Source organism: Aythya marila (assembly GCF_965140915.1).
Source record: "Aythya marila genome assembly, chromosome: 14".
Classification (NCBI taxonomy): domain Eukaryota; kingdom Metazoa; phylum Chordata; class Aves; order Anseriformes; family Anatidae; genus Aythya; species Aythya marila.
Window position 1 is genome coordinate 627867 of NC_139055.1, and position 26306 is coordinate 654172.

The 26306-nt window shown below is 37.8% G+C and overlaps 1 protein-coding gene across 9 annotated transcripts; it reads right to left on the reverse strand.

The window, feature by feature from the left end:
* Window positions 1-1049: 1049 nt before the first annotated feature.
* On the reverse strand, window positions 1050-26055 carry FBXO38 (F-box protein 38). 9 transcript variants are annotated; one of them, XM_082771522.1, is made up of 22 exons: window positions 25947-26055; window positions 23169-23310; window positions 22176-22293; window positions 20922-21009; window positions 20329-20494; window positions 19812-19949; window positions 19381-19518; window positions 18847-18940; window positions 18298-18428; window positions 17793-17963; window positions 16680-16822; window positions 15623-15845; window positions 14788-14907; window positions 13495-13674; window positions 11000-11713; window positions 8210-8310; window positions 7390-7492; window positions 6150-6316; window positions 5372-5517; window positions 4529-4632; window positions 4187-4300; window positions 1050-3583 (listed from the first exon to the last, which is right to left on the reverse strand). In XM_082771522.1, the coding sequence occupies exons 2-22, from the start codon at window positions 23191-23193 to the stop codon at window positions 3405-3407; spliced, it is 3363 nt and encodes a 1120-aa protein (XP_082627648.1). In that variant the 5' UTR covers window positions 23194-23310; window positions 25947-26055; the 3' UTR covers window positions 1050-3404. The 9 variants fall into 9 exon arrangements, 7 of the variants coding, with proteins under 7 accessions (XP_082627648.1, XP_082627643.1, XP_082627646.1 ...); XM_082771517.1 differs by having other exon boundaries at window positions 1051-3583; window positions 20922-21085; window positions 22176-22309; XM_082771520.1 differs by lacking the exon at window positions 25947-26055 and adding an exon at window positions 25808-25835 and having other exon boundaries at window positions 1051-3583; window positions 20922-21085; window positions 22176-22309.
* Between the last annotated feature and the right edge of the window lie 251 nt (window positions 26056-26306).

Genomic DNA, 26306 nt, shown 5'->3' on the forward strand with positions numbered 1-26306 from the left:
ATATTGAAAACTCCCAACATAGCCTTTGCACATGAACCTGCCTTCCAAGAAACTGGATTTAGACTGGGGCTAGCTAAATGAAGGTGGTAGGAACCAGGCAGCCCTGGCAACCCACCAGCTTCCCCTGCCCAGTGCCACTTAGGGACACACCCCTGCTGTCCCCAGCCCTGGCACACCCTGCACAGTCACCTAGCACTCCCTTCGCATTGTGTTTTCCAAAGCGAGGCAAGTAACGGTGAGCAGCATGGCCCTGCTGCAGTTCAGAAGAGCATGAAACCAATGTGACAGTTTCAGTTGGATTAGGCAGGCAAATGGTCAAATTAGAGAGCTCAAACACAAGCAATGATTAGGCTTCAGATCCTCCAAAGGAGAAATAACACTCATGGGAAAAGATTTAGTGTTATTTAAAAATCTCAGAGATGGCTTAGCACATGAACAAAGAGTATGTGAATGAAGTTCACTCTTGTTACCAGATTTCAGTTCCCCTGCTATTGCAGCTTCAGTCAACCCTCTTTGGTTGAGAGAATCAAAGACAACTTGCAAAAAAACTACTCATGACTACTGCACCCCCCATCAGCAAATTTGGGCTGATGTCAGAGCAACCTTTACTCTTACCACACATACCCTAATGCAGTGACTCAAGAATCCACTATGAAAAAAACAGAAACCCAAATGACAGCTGCAACTTTCTGTTCTTCCCTGTGGTAAACAAGTCAAGACATCTTCAGTCCTCACATCTGGGACAGCCTTTCAACTGGGATTTGATGCAGTACCAAGTATGCATGTGTGCCAGCAGCAGAAACCAGTGACTAGCAAGCAAATTACTGTTTGCACAGCAGATCCCGCTGATGGAATCTATACTCATTCATGTACTCATAATATTTGCAATTCGTGGTGGCAATCTCAAGGTGGCAATCTCTTATTCAAGGTGGCAATCTCTTATTTCCCCCTTTGTTTTGCTAATGGAGGTCAAGCAGAAAAATAATTTTCATCTGCTTCAGTCCTTTCCTCAATTTCAGATGCTGAACCTAATGAAGAGAGCATGCTCCTTGGCCACATCCTAGATACAATCTCAACTATCTCTGTTACTTTCAGTTCTCATGATATGGACACAATGAATTTAGTTATTGCATTGCTACTCTGTGTAAAATGACTGTAATGTTTAAGAGGTTAAGTCTACTGCAATTTTCAGCTGCTTACAGAAAGAAATATTGAATATAAATCAGTACATTATTTGTATAAATACTTCTTCAAAAGGCTAATGTTAGAGATAGCAAATGGAGATCTGGTGCAATACTTTAGAATCCAGTAACATTTTCCTGTACATACTGTATTAAAATGGTAAACATGACTGAATCAGATTACTTGTAACATTTCTAGAGAGTCACACACATTTTCACTGAATATCATCACTAAATTATCTGTGGTTAGATATAATTGTTACAACTAAACCATTAACTTTTATCCTGCATTAAAGCAAATATCTGAACAGCACTCAGTTACCTGATACCTATCGCTCCACCCCCTGTTAAAGAGCAGAGAGCACAAGTGAGAAAACACTACTGCACCAAGCCTCTTGCTATTTCCATTATGCACCATTTTCTTCCTCTTAACTAATATATTTTTAGTTACCTAGACAATTCCTTGCCCAGGGACAGACACAGAAAACTGGCTTTGCTACATTTAATGGTTTTGCATCTTCAGTTCTACAGAGCTAAATGTCAGAGAAAACCTTGTTAGTCACATTCATGCCAATGTTCAAAAGAAGTGAAACCATTAACAATGACGCATAAAAGTGTATAATGGTATGAACTAATCTGCTCTACAGCTTTTACCACAGTTGTATTTTAGTAGGCTGGTAACTCTGCAACTTTTAAAAGCATAAATGATAGATCATTTATGCTAGATCAGCCACAGCTGACCATATACAGTACATCTAAAGGTGCATTTGTGCAAAGCTGTGTTGTGCATGCAGATACTGTTTAGCAGCACATTAGCCTTTAATATGTCTCCTGCTCCCACAAGGCACATTACTAAGCACACAAGCCTCTGTTTTAATACTAGCTGTGTGTTTCTATACTGTACAGATGACATTTATGGAACTGCAGTGTGGATGCCTCCACACACAGGTTAGTCACTAATGGACAGTAAGATAATCAATTTTAATTTGAAATTAAGCACAGAATTTTGCTACATTATGACCATGTAATCAAAAAACAACAAAGAAGTAGCATCTGTCAGTCTAGGGAAGAACTGGGATTCTTATATATAATAATTTCAGCTTGTTATTGCTGACATCTGCATTAAACATGTCAAATGACATCTGCATAAACACGTCAAATACCTATCAAAAGGACTTCAGTGGAATATACAGTGAGCAACACCTGCATAGAGGACTTGCAGCAAATTCTGGACATCCACACAAAACATCTATGAATACTGTGGGAATGAGAGGCATTTTCTAACCTCGATAAAAACAAGTATTCAAGGACAAAGCACGGCAATATTTACTGACTGTATAGAAAATCTGCATTCATGAGCTGAATGTGAATCAGCCTGAAAGCTGACTGTGTCAGATGACTCGTGTGCTTTTCATAGTTGTAGCCATGTCAGTAATTACACATACCTTTTCCCATCTTAAAGACAAAATCAGCTTTCAGCCAGTTAGTACGTGCATATTTATGATAGAGAGTGGAAGCAACAAATTAGTAATGCATTTTTCATATTACAAAAGTCAAACAATTACATTGAAATCTAGTGGTATAAACAACTTTAGAACATATTTTTAAGGTGCCAAATGTTTTTTCTTCCCCAAAAATGTTTTTACGAAGCCTAGAAACTACCACAGATCGCTATTCTTTCTAGCTTCTGGCCTTCTTTACAACAACTGTTGAATAATTCTTTCCCTTTGAAAAATGCACACAAGACACAAAGATTGTGCTCAATAGGTTTACTCAGACTGGACTCTTAAATGCTCAAGAAAAAGGCACAGATTAAAAGAGACTCTGATGACTCTCTTGAACATAGCAAATGGGATTTTGTTTGTAAGAAAAAAATACTTCTATGAATTGCATGGGCTGAAGAATTCAAATATTCTTCCCTGTTTCTAATTATTTGCCTTCACTAAAATGGAATTTAAATTAAATTGTATAAACATATGAAATAAAGTCTCAGTATTAGGAAGTTTTTCTTTTGTTTACTCTATGTACAAACCTTAGTATACAATTTTTACTTTTCATTATACATTTACTACATACTCTTTCCCAAACTGAGTGAGATCAACTGCAAAGTATGTGTATGTGTTTCAAGAAAATGCTCTGCATTCAGAAAGAATCCACCTGCTTTCTCGTCTGGCAGTGCCAATCAGAACTTAGGAGGAGATGAAAGTTAGGTGGGGGATCCACTCAGATGTAATCATCCTCTACTGGTTCACCGTTGACATCGCAGTAATGGATGAAGATAGCCACCACACGCTGGAATACTCCTTTTTTCATCTGACGCAGTTCAGAGATCTCTTCACCTATTGTTTCCATACAGATGTCTGCAGACAACTGTCCTTTCCTCCGGGGTGCATAAATAGTAGCTGTGAAAGGCACAGAAGAATAAAAACTATTCATTTCCTACAAAGGAATTCACAGATTTGTTCTGCCTTTCCCTCCCCATATTTAAATTTTACAATAGCTCCAATACTTATTTAATATACTCTAAGTCCCTATGTGTGTGGACAAAAGGAATCCCAGAACCTCACTCCTGAGACTTACCTGACATGGTTTTAGGTTACCTGTTTCAGTGATCACTTAAATGTTTTACAAACAAGAGCAATTAAGGATGAAGCAGCAGCCTTTTATTTTTTGTCTTTAACGTTGTGTTTAAACTAACTACTCCTTTTAATCAAATATACATTATAGTCATTGAATCTATGAATCAGTTTCAAAAAAATCAGAGAAATGTATAGCCAGAAGAGCTATACATTTCTCATCCTCATCCTCTTGAGCTTCATCCCTTAGAACTGAATCTAGGTAAGTATATATAAAACCACATCAGTTAAAAATATCTCTAACAAAGGACGTTCCAAGATTATTCTAGTAAAGTAGTGAAATAATAGAAAATGAAGTAACGTGCATTGTCAGCTTTAGACCAAGCAACAAATTAAAGTTCTTTGAACACATCAAAAAAGACTACTCACTTCTCTCATCATCCTCAAAGTCATATCTGGCATAGCTGTTTGGCTCTGCTGTCCTCAGTGATCTCAACCATGGGAAGTCAGTAATCATGGAGTAAGGGGCGCCATCCACAATGCCTAGAAGAGAGACAGGATGAGAATAGGAGGACAGTGGCACACCCGCAGCTTCAGCACCCTTCATCAAGTCAAAATGGACTTCCTCCCTTCAATTCCTCCACTCTGTCAAATGTTCTCCACTTCCCTCATAAGAGTTATTATTCCTGTCTCTTATAATATGATGCACTCAGAGTTACTTATCTTAGCAAGACATAGAGCATCAGCTTTCAGGTCTTTATAAACACACACCTTCTAAAGTGTAAATATCTCGTCCCCAAGGATACTTGGTGTATTTTTTCAAGTCTTCATCAGTTCGTGTTGCTTCAGGGAAGAACTCATATTTAATAAGCTCTCTAGAGAGAAGGATGAGAAGATTACAGCCAGTAGTGCTAGGAAATGTGAACTGGGGAGGAGGAAGAACCAAATGGGAGACCCTATCACATAACCATTACTTTAATAAGCCTGAATCCATAGAAACTCTCCTGTAAGACTCTTCACCTTTGAGAGTAACCACAGAGAATATGTATTGTATAAATGAGGAAAGCAGTTAAAATAAAACTTCAAAAGTGCATTTGTCCTTTTAATCATTTCAGTGGAAAATCTGAATAATGGAAACACTGACTTAAAGTACCTGGATAACAGCCACTGTGTACAAGTCCCTGTTGCTGGGAATTCTTGCTCCTTAGCAAGGAACTGAAATTGACTGCACATCATCTTCCCCAGAAACTACGATTACTTCTCGGAGCAAACCGGTCTTTTCTCTTTTTTAATAAAAGAAACTTGTCTTCTGATTTGAAGATATTCCTCAACCATCCTGATTCCTTCAACATTCAATTGCTTTACTGCTGTATGGAATAGAGCTGAAGAATTCTCCAATAGTTTTTGTATGACCACATTTATCTAATCTACATTTTCCATTAGATACATCTGTATATACTGAAATTATATTATCACACCATCTAAAACACAAACTTCACTAGCCAAACTTTTTTTCTTACTCGGATAACAGAATACTGTAATCTGCAGCTAAATGTATCTTTGAATCAGGATTGAGTATCTTTTCTGTAAAGCTACTGAGGGGCAAGTACTTACTGGTTAATATTTGCTATTGTGTCCATCCAGCTCCGAATGCGCACCTTATTGCGGACATTAGGTGGGTTACTGAATTCATGAATTATGCAAATGTGGTATGGATAAGGGCCACTAAATATCTTTTGCTCAAGAGTCAATGTATCAACCTGTGAAAGACGGCAAACAAAGACATGTAAAAGCTGTTTTTTTTATACAAAATCAGCCTTCCCTTGGTCAGGCAAATCAACCCAAAAACTTCCATTACTTTGCATGAGAGAAGCAGCACTGCAGTATAACACAGAATGTCCCAGGGAGAGTGTTAAAGTCAAAAAAAAATATTTTTGGAACCTAAATTAAGTTCTCTTATTTACTTGTCAAATGACCTCAACAAGTAAATGTCAGTGTTTACTTCTCCTACAAGTAATCTGTGGGAAGAAAGGGTAGCTCCCAGCACCACAACCGTTTTGCAACACTGTTTAGCACCCAAAGAAGATGCAGCTTTCAGTGGCAGTAAAAAGATTAACTGCTGTTGTATCAGTAAAAGATTACAGATACCTATGCATTATGTTTTTTTATATTATCTTCTAATGCAATGACAATTGGAGATAGTCTTAAAATACAGTATCACTCAAGTTCTGGAATCTACAATAAAAGCTTTGATGGGATAGCCTTAATAAACAAGTTATTGTACCATCTACCATTTCTTGCATTAATTGAAGAACATATGAAGCCAGGAGAGGTGGGAGAATACAGGTAGAACTTCATCACTGTTCATGATTAAACAAAGCTGGCTGTATACCTGCTGCATTGGACGAAGATAAATTATCCGGTTTCTTTCCGGAGGCATCCTGAGAATCTGATCCAGAACCTGATCCATGTTTAACTTCTTGCATTGAGCATAGTCAAACCGATTGACAACTGGTGCATTTTCTACTTTTAAATGTTTCAACACACGGCACCTTGTAGCTATAAATAAGCAAACAAAATTAAAAGAATCAAAAGAAAACAAAATAAATATACTACTGAAAAGACCTTAGAAGTTCACAGGCTTTTCTGAGCAGACTGATTTGAAAGAAGACAAACAAGTAATGTAAATAAAAATTAATGAAGTGGTTTGGATAGCTGGCAATTTAAGTACATTTAAAGAAATATAGCAGCTATTTATTTCATCCCCATCATGATCAAATTTTTCATTTGTGAACCTATTAGAAGAGTCCTTTTAAAAGGCCATGACAAATTTAATCTAACAATAATCATTTTCTCCCTTTGTTTCTTTAAAAAAAAAAAAAACACAAAAAACACAAAAAACTTGAAACTGTGTATCCCCACAAATGAAAATCACTGACTTTAAAACCAAATCAAATATAGAGTACCACAAAGCCATGCAATGTAAAGGAAAGCTATTTTCTTTCCAGTAATCATGCTCGTGTCATCAAAATTTTGTTAAAGAATAATGCACGTTTAGAGAAATATTCCAAAATAAATTAAAAAAAGATTCCTTCATTCTCTGATAAGTAGATACCTCATTTCAGAAGAGAACACGTTGTTTAGTGTAGGTGTTGAAGGAAACAATAAATGACCCAATGCTTCAATACAGGACTAGTCATACAACCCAGAATGTGAATCTAATGTATCTTAAATACCATAATTGAAAATAGACTCTTATCTTGTCAGTAAGGAAGGTAGTATGTCAGCTAAATAGTCCAGGGAAGCAGGAAGAAATAAGAGAAAAAACAAAGTGTTCTAGAACTCATTTCATCAGTTCCCAATTGTTGTTTTATCTCTCTTCAATAAACATCTCTATCTTCATAGATGTCATATAATTTCAACTGTTGATTTTTTGATACTAATCTTCATTAAATATCAGACAGCTTAGAAGGAAAGGGACAATCAAACTGAGAAGCAGTAATTCTCAGCATCAGTTTGACTTGTAGCAAAGCAGATGATAAATATAAAACAAACAATGGAGTAACTTTAATTCCTTCAGGAGCTTCTAATAAACCCAGATGGTTGAGACAAGCATAGCATTAGCTACATACCATGTATAAACATCATTTTGGGGCAGTCTTTCAGTACCAAATCTGTTATTCCACAGTTGGTCAAGGTGATTCCAACAAGGTTTTTGGATTTCAAAGTCAGGACCTGGTGAAAATAAGAAATAATTAAAAAAAAACTATTTCAGGGAAAAAATAAAGAAAATAAAATTGAATTGTAAAGGATACTGCCAAGTACAGAAAGATACTGACTGGATACTAATAAACATAACACAGCTTCTGTACACAACAGGCATTTGAGATGACTAGTCTCCTACTGGCAATAAGGAGTCTTCCTGCTGATCAGAGCATCACAAAATGCAAAAGAAAACTTCACAAGATTAAATAGAAGTCATATCAGAAAGCACAATTTCTATTAGAAAAATCTAAGTAACACCTATCTGTTATTCACACACTAAGAAAACTTCCAGCCTGCAACATAACAGCTGAGCTGATATATCCAGAGGTAATTACATATCCCATATTTCCTTTAACAGCAGTAGCCTATGCTGTCATTTCAAAAATAAATGCTAAAGAATAAAATTTCCCCCTGCACATCAAGAACAGTACGGGAAGGCATGACTTCATGCAGCACTATAACTACGAGCATCTGACAAACTTCAGCTTTAGCTTTAGCTTGTACTTTGCTCTTTACAAGCCTGTCAGAGAATCATTGTGCCTAACAGAATTTTCCTCTGTACAGATAGGACAAAAGAGAACAGCAACATCATCTGGCCCTACAAAGAAGACAAGCTTGTGTTCCCATATCATTGTTCATGAGCACAGCCAGCTGATAAACCTGTACCAGGTGAGGAAGAGACCTTACTTGAACATGATCATCCTCAATAACTGGGTCACTTGTGCTTGTGGACTTGTCAGCTGTCCTTTTCCGCTTTGTGGTTTGCCGTGGCTTTGGCTTGGCCACCTCTGAAAACAGAACACCAGAAGAAGTTTTTCTCTGTTTGCATTTCAGGAGAACAACCATAGAGGCAATTCCTAGCTGAAAGTGTCATTTAGTACACCTATTTCTTACATAACTAGATCAAAATACCTGTCTGTCCTGCAAACAACTATATATCTTTTCCTTGCACCAAAAAAACACGTTCAGGTTTGTTGCTCTGAATCATTTGTGAAGAATAATAACCTGAGAGAGGGAAGCACTGTTCATAGACGAAAACACAGGACTGCTGAACTTACTGGTCCAAAATCAGAGATGAGGAGCCAAGAAAAGAACAAATAATGAGTTGTTAGGTTACTCTTCGTTCTCTGCAGCAAACAATGTTCTTAATGAATGCAAGAACCAAAATAACTTCAAAGTTTTAAATAGTAGAAATATCCCCAAACTACTTGAAAATCTGTTCCATATAACTGTCACCAACTTTTTCCTGATATTGCAAACAATGCCCATGTATAAAATACTTAAGAGGTTCCCAAGCTGCTTCTTGCTCCATTACCTATATCTATGATATCAACTTCCTGTTTGATTTTAAAACATAAAATTGAAAGAACTGTAATAGATGACAACCCTTACTTCCTACATCAAGACAAAAAATATGCCCTAGAACTAATTTTCTGTGATTGACAGATCAAGAATGTAAATTTTACTAAAATGAAGCTTCCTTTAACTTTTGTTTTTGTTTAAACAGATGGCATATTTACAACAATTCATAATCAAGATAAAAGTGCAAAATTTTAGAGACAAAATATTTACTCCAATCTATATTACTATTAACATTCAAAATTCTTTTTTCCTATTTAACATCAAATTCCACCAACGAGCTGCAAAATTCAGGCCAATTCTTTAAGGAATCCACAGACTGAAAGATGCAATGTTAAGTAGCTTGATATCCATGAATGATGATTCCCATGTTTTGATTTGGGGTTATTTTGTTTGGTTTTGGTTGGTTTTGTTGCTATTGTTTTTTGTTTTGTTTGTTTTTAACAATTCCTAGAGTATCTACAGTTAGAGAAATACTTTCTACGTGTAACATTGGTAGGATTTTCCAATTTTGTGTTGAATTGTTCAAGGTACAGGCCAAGGCCTTACAGAAGGTTCAATACAAAATGCTTTTAACATGTGAAAAGCTTGCTTCACTACAAGTAAAAACTAAAACAAGTCTAAATGAAAAAAAAATACTACAAGAAAAATTGTAGCTTGCATTTTCACTAAGGTAAAAATTAAAATTACACATCATCCTTTAGCCAGCTAGTAAGTGGTAATTAAAAAAAATAAATCACTGTCTTTATTATTCACTTATTATTATTGTTCCACTGTTTAAATAATTACAAAGAAACCAATTTATACTATCAAACTTAGGTTTGTTACAGAAGCTGAAAATCAGTTTAATTTATGCCAGAATAATAGAAAGCAATGATATTTAAGGCACATTTTTAGGCTATTCAAGGAAAAACATTTCCAACTCTTCAATGAAGTAATAATTAGATCTGACTGACTTAATGTTATTTTTGGTAATGGACAAGGATAGGGAGGAAATATTTTCTTTTGATTACTGTAGACTAATATCTGGTTATAATGGAACAAGGTAGAAAACAGACATTTTAAATTTAAAAACAAGATCATTTCTTCAAGCTGAAACGCATTCAGCTTTGTAACAACTTCCTAGGTGATTTAGGTTTTCCTAATGCTTGGGGAATTGGAAAGATATTGGGACATGCTGTGGTTGAATCATTCCACGTTAACAGACATATCAATCTACTATCGATCCTTTCTACCTCCAATGCATACAGTTCTGTAATTACACGTTTAATTTTTAAATTTCATTTTACTTGCCAGATATTCTCAGGAAAGAATCCTGGATATATGAGGTAATTACAAAACTGTGCTATGCCGAACTAAGATGATTACTTTGGCAAGCAAGCATATTCGGAAGAAACAGCAAGTTCATCCCTTACATTAATTCTACTCTCCCAACATTTCTGGCTTCATTTCAGCCCATCAGGATTTTATCTTATTGGTTGTTTTTTTTTTCCATACGTTTTAGATGATGTGAAAAGTGAACTTACTTAATAAAAAGACAATTTTCAACACATTTGATCATCATGCCTTAATAAACCTGGAAGTAAAGTCCAATATGGATGTGCACAAGCTTGTGCAGTATTATAGCTCAATCATAATCACGGCTTTCTTTATTGCTTGATAAAGTATTAGTTATTAACTTTTGCCTTCTTTCTAAGATCTGAGCATACCTGCTGTCTTCTTCCTTTTAAAGGGAGAATTTTAATGGGGGAGGCAGTCTTATGTTTCAATGAATGACAGCCTTCACAGGAAGAGAGATGCTGTCAAAAGAAGTTGCATTTGGTTTTCAAATGAGTAAATCAAACAATGTTTAGTATGTATGGATAACATACAGAAATACTTGCATGGAGAAAAAAAAAGTCACTAGCATTCTTTACAGAGATTTGTTATTTTACCTAGCTATGGCAGTGAAGTCAGACATTCCAGATCAATACTCTGACAACAACACAGTTTTATATTATTAATCAGTAAACTTCATGTTTAACTTCAGTATTACCTGTGGCTGTTGCTCTTGTTCAATACTGTTTCATGCCAGCACAGTAGTTTACTCGGAAATGAACATATGCATATAGGCCATACCTGACTCTGACACCAGAGGGACATGTGACAGCTTGCTTCTAGCTCTTGTTAGTGGTCGGCGAGGATACTCTTCTTTATACTTCAGCTCACAGCTCCTTTGCTGTGAGCCCATGCTCTCCTCCCCACTGGCAGGCCCGCAGGCACTCCCACTAGTCCTCTCATCACTTGCCTCTCCTGGAGAACCACAGTTTGGCAGAGTCCTAAGTGCAAAATCTGACCTATTTGGTCCGTTCCCACAGGCTCCACTCGTGGATGGGTATTCCCCATCACAACACCCACTAGTCCTCCACTGTGTGTCCTGTGGCTTGTAGCAGGAACACCTGGAACAAACAGAGCTCTCCTCAGTCTCTCTCTCACTGGAACCTTCACTTTTACTAGGTGAGCAGACACATTGCCTGGATTCATCTGCAGCTGCTGGGCTGGTGCCAGCAGTGTGGCTACCAGCTGTCTGTGCACAGTCAGGGCTAGGAGAAACACCACTGCAGGAGTTGGATGTTCCTGTTGATCCTGTTGCATTACTGCAACCCGGGTAAGAATCCTTGCTTTTGTTCTTTTCAGGCATGTCACTTGCTGCTTTCATGTCAGCTTTAATCTGCTCACTTGTTACTTGACAACCTTTCTCACAGCTGCTTTCCTCAGCATGGAACTGCTTTGCCTGGCCCACTTGGCTGACACTGCATCTCTTCCGCAGTGGTGTCTTGCCTTTACCGCTCACTGTAAGTAAAGCATGAAAGAACAATGAGACAACCCAATACACATTTCAAATATATAGAGACTGCTACTCTGTTAGACTACTTAAAACAGAAGGTAGCCTAGAGGATAATAACGAATCTTGACAGGACTATTCTGCTATTCGCAACTCCTTCTGATGATATGGGAATTAATAGCAGTTCCAGCAGTTGCTGAATCTCTATAAAGCCTTGCAGCTATTTTTATAGTAGTATGCTGGTATGTTTCCCAGTAAATATTTGCCAGAAATGCTAACATTTTGACAAATCAATTGGTTAAAAAGGCCAAAGCCCAAAAATATTAACAAAACATAGAGATAATACTAGGTTTATGCTTTCTTAAGTATGAAGAATAAATCTGAAGAATTAGATAGCAACATAGATGTGACTAAACTTTGTTTTCAACAGCAATCCTTAGCTCCCCTTCTGGGTACAAAACACGATGTTGCTAGGTACTAGTCTCAGTTTGCAGATGAACAAAAATCCATAGCGAACAACATACAAATCACAGTTGGAACTCAGATGTCTACTATCTTAATCCTCTCAGCTAATTACATTAAACCAAGCCACCAAAATCATTATTGGCTCTATAAAAGTTCATTTCAATTGTCTCCAAATGCAGCTTGTCACTATTGCGGGTTATTTCAAGCCCCAAAACAGAACTGACATCTATGCTGTAAGCACAGCGCCCTACAGCCTCATTGAAATGTACTAAAATGACAGTGGGGATGATGGGCAGAGAGTATGCTGGTTATAAGAAGATACTTTGCTGCCTTGATTTGCCTCAGGCTTTGCAGAAATGAAATCAGTACTAGACCAGTACATGTCTCGGTCATTCACAATGCAGGACTTTTATGCTAATTGCTTAGCTAAATACTGACCAAGGCTTAAGACCATATGCACTTCATCTGTCAATTACTTATAATTTGACTTTGACTTCCTCCTGTTTTACATGCATATGAAACCACTTAGAACAGTACATCATCTGTTTTGCTGGAAAGCAGTACGTCACATGGCATCAGACAGAGAACTCTGACAGCACCACAGATGTGCAGCTAATAGCTGTAAACTCTACAAGAGACGACAACTCAGTAACTCTATAGTTATCATCCTACTACAAAGCTCTAAGCCTCTGACTCCAAAGGAGTCATAATAATATTTATACCACTAATAAATATATATATACACAAACAGTAAACATGAGCGCTTTTCAGAGGTACAGAGGTTCAGAGAGTACTAAACATCACCCTGAGAATTCTTTCTAACTTGCAAAGTTCCCATCAAAGTAAAGTAGCCTTTAAAGTGTCCCCTCCCACAGCGCCTGTAAGAACTAGAAGATGGCTACAACTGTCACTTTTTCTATCAGCAGCAATGCTTTGGCAGATGAATCATAAAGACAACATAGCTACAAATTTGTCTTCAGATACATGATAAATTATGTGCACTTGCAAATACAGAAGAGTAGAAGGTTTCTTCTGCCTGCAGAGTAGCGCAGCACCATTATTTTTTATCTGTCTCTGTACAGCAACTGTGTGATCAGAACTCAGAGAGAGGTGTCCCTGCATCTTCATTCTGGATTGGATATTAACAACAGAAAGAGAAGGTGGCAAATAAACATGCCTTTTACAAAACTGTAAATTGAACTGAACCATAAGGAATAAAATGGAATAGAACACAATGGAGTAGAACCAAACAGGCCCAAAGGACTGAATCTTAAAGAGTAAATTTTGCTCAGCAGTGCCCAGCCCTCACCCAACTGTTCCACACCTGAAGGTTCTCTAATTTCCACTGGATCTCTGTTTTTCTCCTCTCCATCAGAGTAATTCTGTGCAATGTTGTTAGTGATGCAGGCTCTTGAATTTCCCATGTTTTCTTCCTCATCCTCACTGTCTGAATCATGGACAGTAATAGGCGCTGGTTTTACAACAGGTTGAATACCACTTGGTCCTGAAAAAAGAAGGGCAACAGTTCACATAAAAATAAGTGAATCATAGATTAAAGGGCCAAAGAACTTTTAGAATCACTTGAAAAAGTAACAAGATGAATTTCGTTCAACTTATCCACCCTTTCTGTGTCTCCTTTATTAAAACCCAGATATGGGAAGAGCAAAGCACTGCATTTCAGCACCAGACATTCTAGTTTGGTAAGGAAAGTTTGGAAGATTCACAATGCACGACAAAATACGGGTTTTCACAGTCAAGATTCTCTGCTTCGGAATAGTTTGAAGGTTCTTCCACAATCATTAAGAGTAACTGCACTATGTATTACAATCAGTTCCTGAAACTTCCACCACAAGGACAGAAATGAAGGCCAGAACATCTGAAGTTACCCTTCTAATCCCACCAGTAGAGGTGCAAAGGAAAAGCATGAATTACTAGAAACCTAGAAGATAAATGTGTACTGTTAGTTACCGCTCTTGCCTACTAACTAAAATAGTTACTCAATCACAATGACACATCTACCTGTGACTAATACAGTAAATGAACAAGAATATGAAGTTAAATAACCTTTTTCAGGAGCTATCTTGAGAAAGCAAACAGATCCAGCATACCCGTATGCTACTTCATGGTGTTGGCATATTTAGTATACAATTATGTTGTCCAGCAAATGGTGGCTATAAAAGATTTCAAGGCTGCCTTACAGATGTCACTAACAAAAATTAAATGAATACTGAAGCAAGTTGTTCTGACTTAAAAAATGCAAAAAAGAGACTCCATGCACTGCAGTGAAAGAAGTGAGGTCAGTACACCAGTGAGGTCAGTATCGGAACAGCACAAGCTTACTCAGGCCTTCAGAGCCTTTGATTATATTCAGCACATAAATAAAACTTTAATATCCAGATCTTTTACTACATAGGCAGAAGAAAACTGGGGAATGCAAAACAGACTTTAAAATAGAATAAATTTATTCACAGCAGTAAGCTGTGCTAGCATCTTTATTTCCAATGTATCAGACATCCCAGCTGAAGAAAACCATTCAAAAACAGGCTTATACTGAAGAATTTAACCCCTCAGGAAGGGGATACCAAAAGGTAGTTTCTTTCCAAAACCAAAATATTACCTGCTTGCTCTTCATCGACATCCATAGGAACAATAGCCTGACTGTGAGCAGGGACATCGTTGTGGCCCTGCCCTGCAGCCACCCCTTCTTCTGGTGCCACCTCCTCCATCTCATTTAATGCTGAAAAGATTGACATAATGTCAACACAAGGAAATAAAAGGAACAGAGCCCATAAGCATAAGTAGAATACAACCGGCACCCATGGAGATTCAAAGAGCCACTGAGAACTAAATAACAGCTGCTTTGATTCCTTCAAGGAGCCTCAAGGTTGCACACTGAAGCCCTGCAAAGACTTATTTTACATTTTTTCCTTAACTAACGCACCAGCCTAATTTTGGGGATTTACTTCTTCCAGATTTTCCACTCTTCAAAGAGCCTTGTTCCACTGCAGTTAGCAGTACAAACAGGATTTACATATTCATTCCCTCCAATGATTTCTGCCCTTGCTGGGAAATCTTAAAAACACACTGACACTGTGACATTGTCCCAGACCTGACCAGCAGAGCTTAGAAAACACTTCACACATCCATGGATGAGCATCACACTGAAATTTCACATTGTTAACATCTGTACTGCCGCAAGTCATTTAATTGTCATGTTCCTAAACCAGCTATTTGATACAATAGAAAGATAGCTTTTATCAAAGAAGTGTCAGAAATATGCAGACAGCCCTCAAAAAAGGTTAGAAAGATTAAAGAAGCTACATACCAGGAACTGTAAGGGTAATGAGTTTTCAACACATACCAGTATCTTCTCTCATTTACATGGGACTCTAGGTAAATGGCAATGCAAATACCTTTACTTCCCCCAAAGGTTAACAAAGATCTCAGATTACCGTCAGCTGCAATCTGCTGCTCTTCAGCTTGCCCATCTTGCCGCAGCTCATTCTCCTCATTTTGGTCATTTGGGTGCTGGTGATTGTTGTGGTGGATGTTGGGATTGTTGTTGTTTTGGTGGTTATTGTTGTTGTCATTGTCATTGTTGGAGTTCTGATTGCTGACCAGGGCAGATGAGACACCAATTCCTGTACCTGCACTTAGGCCCACACGAGCACAACCCTGAAAGCAAAGAGCAACTATAAAGATTTGAAAACAGCAATAGGTTATCCCCATAACATATTCTAATACCAACAGAAAAGGCATTCTGTCAGTAGTACCCAAGATAGGCAACCAACATGCATATGAAGAACTGGGAAACTTCCTAATATTTGCTTATGCTACACATTGCAGAAGTGTCTTAAGTTTGGCAACCCAGAAAACTTTCACTTCTCTGTTAAACTCTGAATGAAAGGGAACTCCATAAGGCATAAAATCTTACTTTATTGAATTATATGATATGAGATTATATTACATCAATAGAAATAGCAGATCATATAGTCTTCCTGGAATGCAGTAGCCTCAAGATAAATTTTATGATCAAAGAAAGCAGTTTTCATTATGTTACAACAGCTGTTACAAAGATTTGTGTTACAGTATGAGAGAAAGAACATTAAAAATGAAATTCTCAAGCTTTGAAAGCACTCCAGTAAGGGAACAATACCCCCCATTTCACCCACTACAATATCATAAAAAAGCCCTCACCATTTTACACAAATCCTTATGCTTGAAAAAAATAAATAAAATCAAAAAATTGAAAAAGCAGCAGAGATCTAAACAGAACACGGAATCAACACGAGTCATGTTTTCTGGTCACAAACATCATAAATATCACTACTCTATCTTCAAAAGAAGCATCATTCTCCCTAACAAAACATGATAATAGCAACTGCAACCTAAGTAATTTATTGACCAAGCTATTTAATGTATTACTACTTAAAAGCATACATAACAGCTAGAGTTCACCGTATTTCAACTGACCAGGCCGAAATAAAAAGCAGTCATCGAAATACACACCTTAGGAGGTTCACGGAACATCTGGTCCAAAGAAATGAATTCTAAGCTTGGCAATAACTCAATGAACTGACTAAAAGAATCTAGCTTTATCGCATGGCATCGCACTAGTGTGAGGTCAACCAGTCGGGTCCATCTTGAATGATCTGCAGAAAAGAGATGCATTTTTTTTTTTTTTTTTTTTTTTTTTTTTTTTTTTTTTTTTAAGAACTGCTATTTCAGTTTTTCATCTTTATACTCATTCCAGATCTGAGAATAGGCAGCTTTGGTATCTCCAGCTTTGACTACTACCAGCATCATTATGGTTCCAAACCATTCTTCGTCAATTGTACTTACGAAAAAAATAGAATAAGCAGTAGTGTGAGGAAAAAAAAAAATCTGTTTTAATATCACTCCATGGGTTTTTCATATTCTACCAACCTTCAAATTGTAAAGAGCAAAACAAGTTAATTCTGTGGATGTCTTAGTTTGTAACATTGGGTTGTCCTCTGTAGAGTTCCTGTGAGTAATGTCACAAGTCATTTTATCATCTTATGGTTATCCAATGACTGCACAAAAATAAATTTGTATTTTCATCTCTATTTCATAAAGTGTCAGCATCCGCATGACAAGAACCCCATTCTATTTGTCACTGTCTCTCTAGTACTTTTACCAGCTTTCAGGAAAGGAAAATAAAATCCAAGGGGCCAAAGTTTTGACTATCTTCTCACCACCAAACCTGAAAGAATGTGCATTCAAGAGGCATTAAATAAAAATACACATACTTAAAATACGTATTTCAAAAACTGGACATGCTGCCAATTTTATGATGAATTTTATATTTAAAATACTAATTAAAAAGAAATAATACTGATTTCTTCCTCGCCTATCAGTGCAAATAAACATGTTTACATTTGTATATGAAATTTCTATATACAAAGTATGCATGTGGTCAAAGGACATTAAACACCTTTTGCAAGTACATTTCAATACCTCAACCTTTCCTTGTAATATCTAATTATGCTTATCCACTAAGAGGATTTTGTGTTTTAAAAGTTAAGTTTCAGGATGAATAGCTCAAGATGTGAGCAATCGCTCACACATAGTATTGCTAAAATTTCAAAAAGCGTGCAATACCTGTGATCCAATTATTTGGGTTATGTAGATGTGGGCAGTTGTAAATGACCAGATACTTGATGCAAGAAAAAACCTCATTTACAGCTTTCATACCAATATCTGTAATAATTCCTGGATTTTCAACCACATCAGCCAAGCCATATTTCACCAAGTCCCCATTTGTCATTTTACCTATGGAAAAAACAGCAGAAAATACAGTAACAAACTTCAGAAAATTGCCCTTAATAGCATGATTTCCTAATTTCCTATTTTAGTCCAATTTGCAAATGGATCAAGCTTATTACTTCACTTCAATAAAACTGAGGCTTTCCTAATTTCAGTAAGTACTTCAGGAAGTGGAAAAAAAAAAACAAAACACATTTTGCTGTATGAGATCAGCAGCCTCACCAAGGGTACATTAATTTTTTTTTTTAATCACTCCTAGAAAATGACTGAAAAGACAACAACAAGACATCATTTAATTCTTGCATTTGTCAAATAATTACGTATATAAAAAATGTCATACACTGTAGTAAAAACTCATCAACGTATCCTAGATGAAGAGTTTCAAACTGTGGAAATTCCAGTTCAGCCATCTTCAAAGCAGAAAAAACACCATCTTTGGTCAAGGAAGGCTGGATCCGCACTTCATGCAACCTGAACACAACCAAGAATTGTTCACATTAAAAGGCATGCCAAACCACAATTACCATAAAAAAACACTCAAGAAGATGCCCTCTGGTATCAGAACGAAAATATTATTTCAAAAATAGCAGGAATAAGAGGGTATTTGTATCTTTACAGCAGAGTTTTGCAGTTACATAGCAATATCAGAGTTGAGAGACTAACAGCATGACGCTTTTCATATACAAGTTCAAGAACAAGGCTTAAGACACAAAGTGACTCAGAAGCAGAAAGAACTCCATGTTATTTTAGCAACAGAATACGTGACATTTACAAACACTCATTCCTTAAACTTTTGAAGGTTGCTCTACTTCCTCATATTCTTGAACCTTATTACTTAGATCTTATTTTCAAAAAAAAAAGGGGAAAAGAAAGATCTGAAGGACTATACCTTCGTGCAGCAGTTATGATGAGGTAGCCAAGATCCACTTCAAGTGCATTTTTGCAAGCTCCCAGAACTATAGTGTGCAAATTCCTAAAACCACCTGGCAAAAAAACATTCTTTCATTTCAGTTATAGATAACATCCTTAAGCCTTACATATTTCCACCAGTGTTGTCTTGACAAGAGAATTAACAGAACGTTTTTTATTATTTTTTTTTTTTATCAAATCCATTTAAAGATATATTTGCAACAACGCTCCTCCAATCCTGCCCATTCTACTCACCAACAAATGCAATTGAAAGGTTAACATATCAGTCTGGAAGTAATTACAGTTAAAAGATTAAACAGTATTCAATACAGAGCACTATATACAGAGCAATATTTAGCACCAGAACCATAGTTCCAAACCTGACACCTTTAAAATAATTATTAAGGAAGGCTATGCTACAGATAAAAAAGTTAAGCTTCATATCTCCTGTATTTGCTAGCATTTTTTATTTTTATCTATCTAATTAAAGTACGAAATAAAAGAAGTTCCATACCTGATCTCCAGCTATCTTCTACTACATGCTGGATAAGTCCTCCTAGAAACGGAACACGAACCAGTTCTAAATGCTCCAAATTTCGGGCAGAAGCCAAGCCCGTCACTAGGGGAACGTACTTCAAAGAATTTGTGGGTCCTGCGTAGAACAGACCAATATAGACCAAAGGTTGCTCAGTTAACAAAATTGAACATACCACATTAAAGAATTCAAACGTGTCCACATAAATCCTTCTAGATCAAGAAGTCAACAGAACTACATAATTTAATAATGTAGAGGACATTTCTATCCAACACTGCAAATAAAACAACTCTTCAGAATCTAGTCAGTAAGATTTCCATTTGCAGTTAATTGGTACCTATGCAGTTTTAACAGAATTACTAGATTTGCTACATGCTAAGACATCCCCTCTACAGATGAGCCGCTCTTACCTGCGCAATTCCTCATTACAAAAGTGCGTAAGCTGATACAAAGGAAATCTTTAAAAGGCTGTGGTTTGGTGAGTCTCACCCACTTCAGATATAGGTGCCTCAGCATTGGGATACAAGGAATCTCAGGGACATTCACCCCTAATAACGTATAAACAAAATAAAAGTTCATACAGGGTACCATTTTACACAACGCATTGAGAATTATAAACTCTAGGGTAATTTTCTTTAGATTAATACTCTGGCTTTAAGAGCAGAATGTTTTCTTTGCTATGTGGCATGTAATAAAAGCTATAAAGATTTTAAACATAAGCTGTTCATCTCAGTTTGTCAACATTTTTTTTTTTTTTTTAAAGAATTTATACTTTGGATCTGCCATCACATATATTTTAACTAATGTTTCAAAAATGACACATTCCAAAAAAAATTCCTCTCTCAAAAACAATGACAATCTCACAAATTTTCAAAGCTTTAAAATTCACCTGCGTGGAAGCCAACCACTTCAGCACTAAACACTTACCTACTAAGTGCAAAGTCTGAATTTTAGCTCCTATAGGAATTTTCAGCTTGTTCTCTGGAGGGATTGGAAAAGCACCATTACGATTACGAAACTTCCCTAAAATATGAACTTGTGGCATATATGTCCAAATAGCTTCCACCAGCTCTAAATGAGAGGTTTCAACACCCTGGATAAAACGAAGCAAAGCAAACGCTCTTATACCAATTTAAGCAACAATATTCTATTAGCCAAGTAAACTTCTCAGTAACAAGAGATATAATGCAGTGTGTCATTTTACTGTACATTTGTAGCAAGACTTATCTTTTAAAACGCAGAAGAATAAGACTTTAAATTCATGGCTGGACTTAACATCACCTGTGATTCTTACTGGTGCAATTAAAAATAGTACTTGATTCCAAGCTAGTTGTACATTTGCGAATAGAGTCACAATTAACCGCTGCATAATACAGTCAGATCTGAGTATAAAAAACAGGTCTGAACAGAAAGCCCTGAAAACATACTGGCAATGATGCTCTGCCACATTTCTTCTGTTAACACAGATCATCTCAGCTGTTGAAGGAGGTTCTCTCTGAATCTAGAATCTAGCCACTCACCAACAGATTTGGACAGGCCTGCAAAGCCTCTAGAACTCCAGGAATGCTGAACGCTTCATGGCCACGGACTCTGCGTCTTTCAAGATACCTGGGATGAAGACCATAAAGTTGTTCAATGTCTGGCATCTTCCTCAGCAGCGTTAGGAAACTGGAATCAGTGAAACCTAAGATAACAACAACAGATTTGGTATTTGTGTAACAGCAGACACCTAGCTGTAACGGGAAAGCCAAATACGCTGTCCTCTTAATATGGTAGTACAAATTCTACAATGTCAAAAGACGCGTTCAGTGAAGCAATAACTTGTCTTCCACTTCCAGATTCTATAAGTTATGACCTACATACTCTTCTGCCTTGAATTTTGCAGTCCCACTGTATGTTTCTTTTAAAGTAGCTGCATGGCTACAGAGTTAACTATACTTTCATTTCAGAAAGAGCAAATCTGCAGACAGGCTTTGTGTCTCTATCTTTTTGGGAATTCCATTTATCAACTACATGGTTCAAAAACACCTAGCTAGATCAGTTATCTGTGTCACTGTTCACCGGAACTCACAATTCCCAATGAAATGAGACAGTTTCTTAAGGAAAGATTATTCTAACGTAACACAACAGATAAGGATTTAAAATGAGTAAATTTAAGACAGTATTTAAAGACTGTATTTACATCTGTCTTAGGTTAGGTCTAACCATCTATATAATACCAGTCCTAATAAATCTAACTTCACAGACCTTCTGACTTTCAGAATACATTTATTTTAGCTCTCTCCCTCAACAAACCTTAAGAGAAACCCTAATATGCGCAGACTTGACCTAGGTTGCTAAATTTGTCTTTTGTTCTGAAGATGGCTTGAGGTGTGATATCAAAACTTATTTATTCTTACATTGTTAACTGGTGGCAGATGAGTTGCTCTCTCATTCCATTGTACTTTTTCCTGCCTGCATGTAAACAGCCTCTTCTTGGATTAACCCCCTTACAATAATCAGACAAACATAGATTGTATTTACAGATTGCTACAAGATTCCCCATTTCTGCTACAAAAATATCCAACACGCACACATGTATATATACAGACTGATAAATTATCCAAACCACATACTCAAGGAAGACATCCAAACATCACAAGAAGTCAAAAAAAATTAAATTTCTAACTCTTCTTCCTGCTTCTGAAAATTCATCCTGTGTATGTCAGCAGAAATAACAGCCAGTTTCGCTCAATACCACTTTAATGCAGTTCTTGAGTGAGTGCATTACTCACCAGTGGGCATGTATTCCCACCAACGGCCTGCACATAAATCCACAACCTTCACTACTCGCAGATAAAGAGTGACTGCTTCCTTCAGCTTCCGGGACAGGCATTCCATGCACATGATATCCTGCAAGGGAAGGTACCTTTGGGAGAGGAAAAAACACCCCTCTGGTTTATCAGATGTGGATTCCTTCGGCTTTTCCAAACTAAAAAACATCCCAAGCATAATTACATGAATTCGTACGTTTTGAATGCCTAATAATATTAATTTAAATGGAATTTTCAGACAGTACTCTAATAGCGTGAGATCTGGCTACAGAGAAGGAACCACCAGTTTTTGATGCTGAATATAGGATATTTAAGGTATAAACACAATATTAAAGTGGAGAGATGCTTTAGTTCTCTAATAAATGCTGCTAACCAAACTATTTGCCACATTTTTTTCCACAGTTCAATTAAAGATATTTTCATTTTCTAGTACATACTAGCACACTTAGTTGGAAAATATTTTGGGGGAGCTACTGTTTTTAAAGAACTTGTCAGTAAGTCACTATGTTTTGAATATCATCGGTATGGGTAAACATCCTGAAGTTGTGGTGTAGAAGAGAGAACATTCATCCAAGTTCCCTTCTGCATCTACTACAAAACAGGCACAACAATTTCAAAATAATATGCATATCAGCTTTGTAATACCTGAGATACATTTCTGGACTAAAATCAATATTTAAACACTTGTCATCCCGCATTTGTGAACAAAATTAAATATTTTTTTTTTAGTTCTTCGTCATTCTACTATTCATGACATTCACAAGTTAGTGTCCAAATAAACTCTGGAACTGAAAGACCAATTCTCCCCCCTTCTCACCTAGTTTTTATCCAGTAGTACACACAGTACCTCTACACTTTCTAATAGGTTACACAAGCATCAATGCAGGTGAGATCAGAAAACAAAATAGAAAACACTATAATAATAAATAGATTGACTTCCAATAAGCTGCTCACCTAAATATGTGGCAAAGCACTTCATGAGAAAGCTGGTTCATGTAGTCTTTTGGCTCATCAGCTTTGGTAGACTCAGAGCCTTCTCTGTTCACTGAGCACGGTTTCACGTTTTTCCGCCTGGGACCCATATTTGCAATGATTTCTAAAGAAAGGAAACGTTCACAACGTTATGCAAATTCAGTGCAACTGAAAGACAAAAAGGACAGAGTAGAGGACAGACCAGATTAAGCTTAGTTTCTCCAAAAAAAAAAAAAAAAAAAAAAAAAAAAGTAAAATCTGCAAATAAAGAAAAACTCCAGTACAGCTGAACGGAATTAACTAAAATTGAAAAATTCTTTGAGCAAGTTGTAGTTTGCCTGGTGTTACGAGGTCTCAGTCGTAACTTCCTGGATTTAGAGCCTCCTCATGATGGGGAGTGGAAGGGAAGGTGCTGATCTCTTTTCTCTCTGCTGACCTGAAGGAATGGCATGAAGCTTCATCGGGGAGGTTAAGGTTAAATGTCAGGAAAAGGTTCTTCACTGAGAGGGTGCTCAAGCACTGTAATAGGCTCCTCAGATCACAGCACCAAGCCCACCAGTGTTCAAGAAATGTTTGAACACTCTCAGACATATGGTTTGATTTTTGGGTGGTCCTGCATGGAGCCAGGAGTAGGGCTTGATGATCCTCTTCGGTCCCTTCCAATTTGGGACATTCTATGATTCTAAGAAACAACAAAGACCCAACCGTTTGAGCTAAGGCAAATAGATCAGGAGAAAAATCATCATGGGTTTAATCAGAGATCAATTCCTCTGTGTGATGGTGTCTTCAGAGATACCATCCACACACTATTTCAAGGCAAATCACAAGGAGAGATTACCGAATATCTACTAGATATCTTCCAGTGAAACAGCACAAGGCCTCTGTCTAGCAGAAAACAAACCATTTTCCTTTTAGAAAAGCCAGGCACCCACTGTTCTTTCTTGGAAAAACAAAGGACTATCAGAAGTCCTCAAATCAGCTCCTCTTGGAGGTTAGAACACTACCTAAAATATTCAGGTTGCTTAGTTAAAGATTAAAGTCCCAGAAAAACTGAAACACTTTGCCTCAGCAGCAATGCGCAGGATTTCTGTCCCCCTTCGCTTTACTGAATTAACGTGCTTGTGTCTATACTGTCCCACAGCACACATACTGGCATACACAGACTGAAATATGAATAAAAGGTTTTATTTAAAAGCATACAAATTTATTGTAGGAAGTAGCAAACACATAGCAGAAATAACATTAACTCAATGTTAATATCAGAATAACTAAGTTAACATCTTATGTAGATGAGTGGCAAGAGAAATGTCTTTATTACTGCTATTTAGCTGAGGAATGCTTTCTAAGTAGGGTAAAGCACCATTAACTCAGTAAACCTGTCTAACAGGTTGAATAGCAAAATCCAATGGGTGAGAGAAAACAAGTTTTAAAAAAGACAGAATTTGGAAAACTTAAGAGATGTTTCTGTTACAGAATTCACTGTGATGCAAATACACCATAGTATTTGCTTCACGTTACACGTAAGTGGCACCTGAGCAGAAAAACATTTCATGAACATGAAAAATGACTGCATTCTCCAACATAATTTATACACTAACAAAAAAACAAAAAAAGAAATATTAACGGCTTCCCTACAATCTAATTATTGAAAAGCATGTGCTTTCACACATTTTTGTATGCACTTTAACAACTGTATGTTGTCGTAATTCATTTCATTTTAAATGGCAATATTAAAAGAACTTAATTGGCACCTTCTGCTAGTGAGTAGCATGAAACATATCTACTCCTATTAATTAGCTAGGGCTTCTCCAGCCAAAACTAAAGACTCTAAATTTGTTGTCAATACATATGCTACATTTCTTTTTGGTGCACGTGGGAAGAGTTTGAGATGTTAATAATATGGTACTGTAATGTAGTTAAAATCCACAAAGTCGAACTACTTTTGATGTTGGATTCTAATGAAAACAAGTATTACATGGATTCCAAACAAATGTCATTTAATCACTTCATTTGAACAGAACTAGATACAACATAAGCCTAGATGAATACAGACACATAAGGGATTAGAGAGGTGTTTAAAGTACAGCAGAGAGAAAGACTTAAGAACTATAATCAAAGGTAAGAGAAGAGAAAGATATTAACAAGTAGAACAGAATGAATGGGGAAAATCCTAGAAGCATCCTGTAAGATTTAAAGGCAGCTAACACGACTAGCCCTGAGTTTGGACGGTAGTTTGGCTCTTCCCTAGAAGTACATGTGAAGAAGAACACCTACGAGACAGGATTTGCTAAACACACACGTTCCTCTGGGCTCTACTCCGCAAAGGCGCACCTTTACCGTTTTGTTCTCCCCTGGCAAGCTGACCTCATTTTCAAAAATAAAGCAACGCGTAAAGAAGCAGTCGGACGATTTTTATCCTCCTCAGCTCACTTCGCGAGGAGCAGCGCAGCGACACCTCGCCTTGCCGCCCACCGCTCGCCCCGCGCCCCCCTCTCCGCACCGACGGGGCCTGCCCAGCTCCCCCAGCCCCGAGCTGAGGGAAGAGCAGCTCCAGCCCAGAGAGCCGCGCTCAGAGGGGCGCTGCCCCGGGGCGAGGGGCTGATTTGGGGCTGATTTTGCACCTCCCCAGGCCGCGCTCCCCTCAGGCCCTGTCAGGCCGCAGGCCTCAGAACAGCGGCGCCAGGCCGGGCCCGGCCGCCCGCAGCCGGGAGGGCCCCACCGCGCCCCCGGGCGGCCCCGCCGCGCCCCGCCGCCCCTTACCTGCCCCCTCAGCGCCGCCCTGTTATGGTGGCCGCGGCGGGAGGGCCGAGCCCAGCCGGCGCTCGCTGCACGTCCCCTTCCGCCAGCGCCACCAAGCTTCCGGGGCCGCTCCCGGCTCCGGCCCGCCCCGCCGCCATCTTGGTGTGACGGCAAAGGGGAGGCGGAGCGCTGCCGCCGCCATTTTGGGTGTGGCGCGGCTCGCCGCTGGGTGGCAGCCCGCTGGGTTCTAGGCATGTACGCTGCGTATTTTGAAAAGAAATGCAACGAAGGGAGCCCTGAAAGACTTGTTAAAGGGAGTTGATGCGACAATAACGATCAAAGATGTGTAGTAGTGAGAGGAGGCTGAAAGAATTTTAGTAG

What these genes read in the sequence shown, in the direction of transcription:
- FBXO38 (XM_082771517.1), bottom strand. Translation starts at nt 23,296, where the DNA reads ATGGGTCCCAGGCGGAAAAACGTGAAACCGTGCTCAGTGAACAGAGAA. An exon ending in ATCATAACTGCTGCACGAAG is followed by an intron (nt 18,429 to 18,846) that starts GTATAGTCCTTC and finishes GGTTGTGTTCAG; the next exon opens with GTTGCATGAAGTGCGGATCC. An exon ending in TGATGAGTTTTTACTACAGT is followed by an intron (nt 17,964 to 18,297) that starts GTATGACATTTT and finishes TTTTTTCCATAG; the next exon opens with GTAAAATGACAAATGGGGAC.